The 10,109-nt window shown below is 45.7% G+C and overlaps 1 protein-coding gene across 1 annotated transcript in view; it reads left to right on the top strand.

Moving 5' to 3' along the window:
- Window positions 1-951: 951 nt before the first annotated feature.
- The window catches only part of LOC308124619 (zinc finger protein 281-like), a gene marked incomplete at its 3' end in the record, with an annotated part of 11,183 nt that continues 2,025 nt past the window's right edge, over window positions 952-10,109 (top strand). The window contains 4 exon segments of the mRNA XM_080487714.1: window positions 952-1,057; window positions 3,146-3,614; window positions 7,388-7,489; window positions 9,038-9,164. Coding sequence (XP_080343840.1) covers window positions 3,204-3,614; window positions 7,388-7,489; window positions 9,038-9,164 — 640 coding nt within the window. The 5' untranslated portion in view covers window positions 952-1,057; window positions 3,146-3,203.

Genomic DNA, 10,109 nt, shown 5'->3' with positions numbered 1-10,109 from the left:
TTTAGTGAGACAGTTTATTAACCGCTATAGAAAAGTGTTGGTATAGGAGGAAATGATTAGTTATTACTCCCCAGCTTGGCTTGTTCATTAGATAGTCTTTAAAGCTTTTACACCCACCTGCAGTATTTCTAAATGATAATGATCCAAGACTTCCTGCTTTGGGTGACATTTTTGGATTTGTAATTTTTTTTCCAAACTAAAGTAATTTCAACATGCGTATAAAAGCCTATATTTTCCTTCTCTTTAAATGTATTTGTGTTATATGTTGTTTTGATAGTTGTGAATGTTAATTAAGGTTTTCGTTTGAAGGTTAATGAGTCCCAATCACACTACTGACTTTTACCTCTCACTCTCAATCTATCATATATACTGTACATATATACATTTGTTCTATAGTGAAACACTGTATGTGTAAACAGGCCACGTGATAACAGCCAAAACATCCAAAATATATTCCTCAAACTGTGTGTCTGTGTGCAGTGGGATGTGGGCTTTGAGTTCCTCCTGTTTGAACACCGCATACAGGACACACACATCCCTCTGTGTGTGTGCGTGCGTGTGATAAAATGTGTGTGTGTGTGTGTGTGTGTGTGTGGGTGTATTTATATATGTGTGTTTGGGGGGTGGGGGTGCCTATATATATGTGTGTGTGTGTGTGTGTCTGTTTGTGTTTATATATATATGTGTGTTTGGTGAGTGGGGGTGCATATATATATATATATATATATATATATATATAAGTGTATGTGTGTGCAGGATTGCGGGGTTTGTCTCTCTCTCTCTCTCTCTCTCTCTCTCTCTCTCTCTCTCTCTAGCTCGCTCGCTCGCTCTCTCTCTCTGTACACGTGTGCAGCGTCACTGCACGGTCCGAGGTCCCCCTGTTCGAGCCCCGCCGCGCAGGACGCGTCCTGCCTGCGGGACCCAGAATGCTCTGCGCCGAGGCAAGATGGAAGAACGCAGCCGCTGCGGGAGAACGATGTCTCGCCTCTAGATGTTTGAAACGCTCCGCGGAGGGTGAAGCACGCCAGGCGAAGCCGCGGGTCATGGTCCCGCCCCGGTAAGACGCTTGACTCGGTCCGGGCCGGGGGCTTATGGAGGGAGGAGGAGGCGGTGGGTGGGTGGTGACTGCAGCGGGTCGCTCGGTCCGGGAGTTCGAACTCCTCACGGGACAGACAACAAAGCGCACCGAGCGCCGCGCCGCGCGCCGCTAGCTGCTAGTTAGCCGCCGCGGCTAACAGCATCATTGTTCCCGGAGTTGTTCGGGCCGTTTTGTTTTGGGTCAAGTCCGAGTCTCCATCACTCACAGTCCCGTCAGAGGAACCAGAAACTCCTGGAGGGTGGGAAAAGAAAACCCAGACACGAATTCTAACTTCACCCCGATTTCATTCATTATTTTCTCTCGTTTTTTCTTTTCTTTTCTTTTTTTTTTTTTTTGCGTAAAGCGTCTGTGCGTCGGTATCTGGCTCAAATTCAAGAAGATGTTTTAATATCAACTTTTCCCTTCATCCAATGAACCGGAGTAAGTGTGCTCGCTCGCCTCACGGGGGGGGGGAAACCGGACTGAAAACAGCCACTTTTTGTTTGCGGTTTGTTGGTGCGCTCCGCTGTTGGAGAGGCGCAGAGCCGCCGCTGTTATTGCGTGGCCATTATTAATTATTGGCTGATCCCGCATCACAAAGGAGGAGAAGGAGGGCCTGAGCCAGATGGTTAGCTCCGTGGCTAATCTCCAACCAGCGTGGTGGGACGTTTTGGTAAAAGAGAGCAGCACACACACACACTCACTCACACACTTCTGGCTTTAGATTGAACTTGTGTGCCAAACGTTAAGAGTTTGATCTGTGTGTGTTTCTGCTGCAGCACGAGACTTATGATCAATACAAGAGGCAACAGTGATCAGCACTGAGGATATTTTACTGTTTACCACCGATTCACGCCAATCACCAGCCAGGTTAGAAGCCAATCGTTTGAATGGATCTTCTTTTTCCAGTGTTGCACAAGTAAACATTTGGGTTTTGGATAAATTTACTACAGTCAGATCAGAAGTGAGGCTGCAAGCTCGGGTTAAATCCGATTTGTGATTATTTAAAACTACTTTTTTTTTATTCTTGCACGTTTTCCCTGAGCATTCTTCTTCATGTTATGCTGATTGGTGGCTGTAGATGTGAGTGTGTGTGGGTTTCATACTACAATCTAAAGTAAGGTTATTTGAGACGGTGCAGTGTGTTTCTCTGTGATGGACTGGGAGCAGCTCCACACACCCAAATATTGGATTAAAGAGCACATTCAAGACGCAGAATGAAGAGTAAGGATGTCATTTACCAGCAGTCTAATTAGAAATCATGTGCGTTGTGTGTGAAATGTACTGTTGATTTAGAAAGCGACGCAACAGGAAGATGATTCGGCCTCATCGGGACGGCGCAGAGCGAGCGCTCCCGATTTCAGGTTAAATCCTGAGTCATACACTTCCAGTAAAGACTAATCGGGTGAATGAGCGGGGTCAGCCGAGGTTTCATTAGTTGAGACGGCGAGTTTGGCTTTCCGTTATTCCTGGGGAGCGTTGTTCCTGAGGAAGTAATTCCCAGCCATTCCAGGACCGGGTTTGTTTATGCCGCTGCCCCCGTAATTACATCAGTGGTCTTTCTAATGCAGCCTCGGCGCACTCTCATTGGCAGATAAGCTCATGCAAATAGGATGAACCGGGCCAGACAGGCCCATCAAAGAGATTAACGCACAGCTCCAATCCTGTCATTCCTCCTCTGGTGTTGTGTCTGCGCGGCGCTGCAGTCGCCATGACCTTTCTGCTCCGTGACATACCAAAACACACACACACACACGCTGTAATCAAGCGGGGAGCCTTCAGCACGCCGTACGCGCGGCTCATTTCTGCCCGTCATTGTTCCAGACTGTAGCCTTTTGTTGACCCACAAACCGCCGGTTTAATCCCGCTAAGCGCCCGGTCGTGAGATCAGAGGCCGTGACACTGATTCCTGAAGACCCGGCTTAGCTGGCGCTGTAGCCGGTGTCTGTTGACTGTTATTTGTGTGTTTCCTCACAGATGGATTGTCAGTAATCATGCTTGTTTGGATCTTGTTGTTGTTGTTGTTACCGTTTGAATCATCATCCTCTCCCGTCTCTTTCCCCGCAGGATGAAACTGATTGCCTCCCCGTAGTCCCCCGGCCCCCCCTCCCCCCTCCCCTTCACCATGAGCCTCATCCAAGACAAACTCGGGAATGAATTCCTGCGCTCCAACGGCGGCATGGACGCCAACTTTGGCGCGGGCATGATCATGTTCAGCCACCTGCCCCCGGTGACCAGCTTCACCCGGCTGGCCGCCCACTCCGTCATGCAGGACCTCCCCCCGCAGGAGATGATCCTGAAGAAGGAGCGCGACTCGCCCGACTGCAGCATGGGCGCTCGGGGTGGCGGCGGCGCGCTGGGCTGCGTGCCGATGGGAGACTACATTCACACGGCGGGCATCAAACAGGAGAAACTGTCGGAGCACGATTACCGCATGCCGCTCTACGCCGGGGGTCTCGGGAAGGGCGCCGAGCTGCTGGAGGTGACCGTGGGTAACCACCAGAACCTGCTGGTGCACGACCTCAACATGGGCGGCGTAAGTAACCACCGTCGGGGTCGTTACACCCAGCGGTTTTATCAACGAGCGGCTGAGCTGCCACGTTTACGCAAATCATTTTTATTCCCCCCTTGTGATGCTACTCAGAGTTTATTGAAATCAGAGGTTATAAAATAAAGACTCCATTAAATAGAAACGTTTCCACAGATCTCATCATGCAGCTGTGGTTCATTTAATTACCTTCTGACAATAAGGCGTTTAGTAAAGCAGGTTAACAACCCGGGTTCTGTTTACAGGACAAAAATAGACAAAGTTTCCCATTTCAGGTGAATTAAAGTTTCAATTCAGACGGTAACGTTTTGAAAGCGATCGCAGAAAAAGTGACGGCGCCGTTGTTTGCGTGCCAAGTCACTCGTCTGTGTTTTTTCTTCACGCATGCAGAGAACGGTGCAACGTAAACCAGGGATGTCTAATATAAGTCCCGTCGGCCATAATCGGCTCCAATTCAGTCGCCAAACTACCGAGCAAATGGAAACACTTCAGAGCAAATATAGATTTCTTTTTTTTAAAAACACATTTCTTAAGAGTTGCGAACACAACACAGCGACGGCCAACTAGCATCAGCCTCAACGCCACGCTGTCAAGGTGAGTGTGTAAAAACGTGCGTAAAGCAACGGCTGTATGAGAAGGGTTTTTTTGTACGTCTTCACTGTATTTTGCACCAAAAGGTTTCATTAGAAATTGAGTTTCAGTTGGGATTATTTTCATCACGTTGACTCTGCACCACATAAACAAAATAAAAACCTTAAAATTTCAAGGATATTATGGCACTACTTTAGCGGTCCGGCCCACTCGAAAATTTGTGTTTGTGGCTCCTGAACTAAAACGTGTTTGATGTCAACATTCAAGTTTATTGTTCCTGTTGTCCAAGTTTAAACAAATAGCAGCGCGTGTGCAGAAAAAAACTTCACTTTGGCTGCGGCGAGCGGGTGCAGTACCACGCGTTTCAGAAAAGTTGCGTTTTCCGTGTTTACACGGAGGCGGAGAAGCGTCGTGTTTCTGAAACGGTGCGCTCCAGGAAGAGTTTTCAGTCACTTGGCGCGCCGCGGCCGTTTAAACAAACAGCCAAAACACAAGTATTTTACTCAAAAACACAAACCACTACGCACTCATTACCTCAGAGTTGATCATTCTCACGCCTTGACTGCTGACTGTTGTAGACCGCAAAAAGATATTGCAAATATTGGAAAGATATGGAACACACCCTCTCTATTGTTTGAAAGACTTTGAGACATTTACCTAAACAACATAATTGAAAATGACATTTTTTATGGTGAGTGGGATGATTTATTGTGGTTCTCTTCAAAAACAATCAACTTCAAGGACAATCGCAGAGCCTCACATTTTTATGAGAAAAGAGGCTAAAAGACTCCGTTTAGAAGTTGTTTTATTGAAAATCTCAGGTTTGAAGTGCTCATTATTATCACCTTTAATGATGAAAGAAGGAGACATGCTTTAAAAAAAAAAAATTTACTATCCATAGTCTGGCGATAGATCCGATGCTTGTTCAGGGACCCCAGATTTGATCTTGACTAGTGAAACAGTTCCACAATAACATTTAAATGTATACACGTATGTGTGATGAAAATGTCTATATTTTAGCAAAATGACTAGATAAGAGTTGAGCTGGTCTGCTAACACCGACTCGGGGATGGCGAAGGCCCGCCAGAGGTCACACCCTCTACCGATCCGACATTGAAAGCGCACTCACATGCTGCATCTCAGCCTGCTGCGCTGGGAGCTCGGCTGCACACGGCGTCATAAACGGCACAGAACACCATGGGCTGCCGACCTCACAGCCTCCCCCCCACCCAGCACATCTCCCGTTCCAACTGATGCCTTCTGCCAAGCGCTACCGGTCGACGGACGCCCACACATCAAGGCTTTCAAACAGTTTTTATCCTTTGGCCGTCACATCCTTAAATAACAGCTGACCTGGATGTTGGTGTTTTAATCTGCTTTTAATCTCTGCAGCTCTGTTTATAATCATTTTTATTGTCATTATTTACCTTTTACAGCTTCTATCAGTATATTTATAGTCTAGTTTTATGTAATACGTACTTTTGAACACTTTTTTTTTAATGATGCGCAAAGAAGCAGCTCCTGCAGTTTAATTACGTGACGCATATAATGACAAATAAAGCTATTCTAGTCTGTTAAGCCAATTTTAATGAAACCTTCTGGTGCAAAATACAGTGAAATGTTGCATTATGCATGTTTTGACAAACGCACCCGACAGCAGGGCTTCGAGGCTTTAATGCGACTTCGCTATATTTCAAGCAACATCACTGTTATCTCAGCTTGGGTCTCATTGTTGTGTCCATTTTAAAAATAACCTTTATTTTCTTTGAAACTTTATCAATTAACTTGGTTTGTTTGGCCGACGGGCTTTATGTTTGACGCCCCTGCTGCAGACCGAATCCTCGTCGTTAAAGCCTTTTCTCAAAATATCTAGAAAATGCCCCTTTACTATAACTCACACTTTCCTGTTGGGTGTTTTAGTTTCTACTGTGATTGCTGTCTATTTAATGTCAGCATGAGGGGCTTTGCGTTCTGTTTTCTTATATTTGACCAGTTTTTCTGTTGTCATTTGGAATACCGTTCAGATCGACTGGGATACATTTCAGCTTTCTATCCCCAAACAGCCCCTCTGTGGGGGGGGGGGCAGCAGCGGCGGCGGCGGGGAGCTTGTGTGAAAGTAGTTATGGAGGCATAAATCCACTGAGATGCAAAGCAGGGGTGATGTCACGCAGGCCCAGCGTGAATGCGAGCGCCTCGGCGAGGACACAGCTGTCTTGTTTGGGCTCGCACTTCATTTCAGACGTCTTTTGTGCCCATTCAAATAGAAATATACACATCCACACTCCCCCGAACAATGGCGAGTCATCTGGGGTCATCGGGCCTGTGTGCTCGCAAAACACAATCAATTATTGTCCCGCAAAGGGCCACGTTAGGTAAAGAAAAGAAGAAGAAGAAGAAATAAACGGTAGAACAATTTGTGTGCAACGTTTCTATCAAACACATCTGGACTCGTCACCGATCATAGAGGGTTTTTTGGGGGGGTTTTTTGTGCTGTAAATGTGTTTAATTCCAGTCTGCTTCTTCGCCTTTTATACTTATTGTAGCTTTTTATGTTTTTGTTCAAACCCTCCGAGCCAAACTGCTCTCGTAAAAATCGACCACAGCGGCTGTGTCTCAGCCCAAAGATTGCGGCAGGTGCAGCCGTCCGCCTCCATATGGCAGCGAGGGGCAAACGCAGAGCGCGGCTGCAGGGTGGGACGGTAAACAGAGAGAAGAAAGGGGGAATTAGGAGCCCGTTTTTCCTCCCTTTTTTCTGAATTAACACCCTCCTGGTGAATGCCGCGCCAAAGAGTAGTCGCTGCGGATGTTTGTTTGAAAAAAAAAAACGCGCCGCGGCAGTTAGTGCGTTTCTTCGGACTGGCAGTGAATTACAGGCCGCGGATCCATAAAGGGGCCATAAATGTGGCGCTCTGTCACTCCGCCCACTCCAGCCACGTCCCACACAACGACTCTCCCGCCGACGGCAGCAGAGACGCCGTCCGAGTGTTTTGTTTGTTTGTAGTGCACAACAAATACTGACTTGTTTGCGTGCTAGTTTTTTTTTTTTTTCTTCTTCTTTCTTTGTTTCTCTCTTTCTTTTGGAGCCGAGGCCCTTAACCTTCAATCAAGTGATTTCCTGATGGCGGCCCGCTCTCACGGCCCTCCGCCTCTCCCCTTTGTCATCCCCACAGCTGCCGAGTCAGTTAGGAAAGGAGCCCACTGGGAGGAAAGGTCGGAGGTCAAATGGTGACGGACAGGAGGGCAAACCAAGGAAGAAGAGGAGCGAGGCAAAGGTTTGTCCGCTCTTTATAATTTGTGTTATGATCAGAGAGAGGGTGTGATTTATGTGATGTGAAAATACGTTTTATCCAGATTTAGTGGTCGTCTCAAATTATGATCAATAATGTTCTGAAATCTTGGTATGTTGAAACCGACCTGACAAAAGTCTGATACTGAAAGCTTGTTTAAGGTAGCGTCATTTGGAAAAAAAAGGTGCATCTGAGGAGATTACAAGACAAAGAAATTAATTGCATTGTTAGGTAGTTACACGCCCACATTAAAGAGCCCATGTTACACAAAATTCACTTCATAAAGGTTTTAATGTGTCCCTGTGTACGAGGCCCCAGATGTGAAGAAAGTCTGTCATCTCCCTGACGCGCTTGCTCCACTTTTTAGTGGACGTGTACTCAGACAGGCAAATCACAGATTTTCCCTTCATGACATCACCTGGGGAAATAGCCACTCCCTGTAGTAGTGGAGACTCACTTTGACCCTCCAACAGGTAGATGCGCTCGGCATTTAAAATTACAAACTTGTAATTCTTGTAAATTTGACCCAAAAACAGACACAGCTCATTAGCATTTAAAGGTACAGACACAGAAATTCAGGATTAAGGTTTTGGGGAACTACACCTTCAATACAATGCTGTTGGACCTCTGACATCTATGAGAGATTGTTAAAAAAAAACTATAATATGGGACCTTTTTTCACTTTAATGGTTTTTTAAATTTCATATGAATGCAGCCTCTGGATATTATAACTTCTAAGCTAAAACTATGAAGAATCAAATGGAAAAAGACTTGAAAGATTCCATTCATGTGTAATAAATCAAGGTTGAACTAAGTTTAACTAAAATATTCTAAGGGATGATGGGAACACACACGGAGCATCAGCAAGAGAGATTGACTAACTGCCCTGGTAACTGATTTTAACGATGAGTAGTTATGAAGACAAAACTATTTTAACAAGCTGAGCTCCATCGAATGTGCCTCCTGAGACTTTTCACTTAACTTCATCTTTTGAGATTCTGCTGTACATTAGACTTAAGGTGTTGGCATTAGATGTAATTTGGCCCAAAAAATCTGTGTGTGTGTGTGTGTGTATAAACAATTAGAAAGAAAATGTCAAAAGTATTTAGACTTTCAGCGGCTTTCTACTTCAGTTAGGACTGTCTGAATGGGTTGAAACTGAAAATCCGGTGTTTTTAAAAAAAAAAAAAAAAACCCTCAAGAAGTCGTGACACGTTTTTGAAGTTCTATCGATTTTTATATTTGCTGCATTAGCACAATGGATTTGGGGTTTATTCGTCATCTCACACCTTTCAGGACATCATCACGTGACGTTATTAAAGATCCAGATAAAGAAAACTGAAATGTGTATTTGTACTTGCCACAATTTCCTTGGAAAACTCCTGGATTTTTTTTAAATATATGCTGCGCAATTGATTGAATTTTTGACTGTAATAATCCCCCAAAACAGGCTGCGAGCTCCAAACTCTGCTGATTTCCGACTCCGTGTGACGTAATTCCTGCAGTCTGAGTCTCTTTCCTCTCTTCTAACAGCGATCGATGATGCTGGACGCAGACGGAGGCAGCCTCTCCCCGGGAAACAAGCCGCACATCTGCGAGCACTGCAGCGCCTCCTTCAGGAGCTCCTATCACCTCCGCAGACACGTCCTCATACACACAGGTGCCGCTGCGCTTCCCCCCCCCCCCCCCCTCCCTCTCCCCCCCCCCGTGGTGTGTGTGTGTGTCATCTGCACAGAGTCGTGGAGGCATAGCTGAAACTCATTTATTTTCAGGTGCAGACAGAACAGATTTGTTTTCCGACATACCAAAGTAATAGTCCCATTTAGATACTTTAGTTTTCGCCTGTCTCACTGTCCCGAGTCCTTCCTGCAGAAGACTAGCCGCTGCAAGACGATGGTAAACTGCTCTCCAGTGAATTGATTACACCGAGCCGAGTAATGACACAAAGGTCACGCACTGTTGATCACGTCAGGGTCGAAAAGTCAATTTCGGTTTTGTGTTTCTGCTTCCTGACAAATATTTTGCCACCAAATGAGATTGCGGCGGTTTACAGTCGTTAAATTGAGCTATCACTTCCAGTTAGCGCGGGGCGAAAGGCAGGACACGCCCCGGTAAGTCCACCGCAGGGCGAGCGTGCACAGACACACACACACTTGCTGGAGGAAGGAAGTAAATAAATGCACAAAGGGATAGAAACAAGCGGGAAAAATAAAAGCAAAAGAATTGTAATTCCATTTGAAATCTCATGCAGTCTGTTGCAGTAGTTCCTGTTGTGATGACGAAGAAATACTACCATCATGCAACGCTTAAAAAAAAAAAAGCCATGATTGGTTCCAGATTCACTCTGCAGAGGATGTGGAGAACAATAATCCTCATGCAGCCAACGTCTGTCTAATCTGGTTGACAATATATTAAGAATTAGATGAATTCCCTGTAGAATTGATTGGAAAACTGTTCAGCGGTGAACCAATAAGGTTTCCACATCTGCATAATGACACGTGCATTCCGCTGAGGGGCGTTGGAGTAATTATACATTAAAGATGATTCATCAGGAGGTGACACGACCTCACGTCTCTTGTCGTCTTGTCGCTCACCAGGTGAAAGG

Source organism: Lipophrys pholis (genome assembly GCF_963383615.2).
Source record: "Lipophrys pholis genome assembly, chromosome: 19".
Lineage (NCBI taxonomy): Eukaryota > Metazoa > Chordata > Actinopteri > Blenniiformes > Blenniidae > Lipophrys > Lipophrys pholis.
The sequence above is the reverse complement of the archived record's forward strand: the minus strand, read 5'-3'. Positions and strand labels throughout refer to the sequence as shown.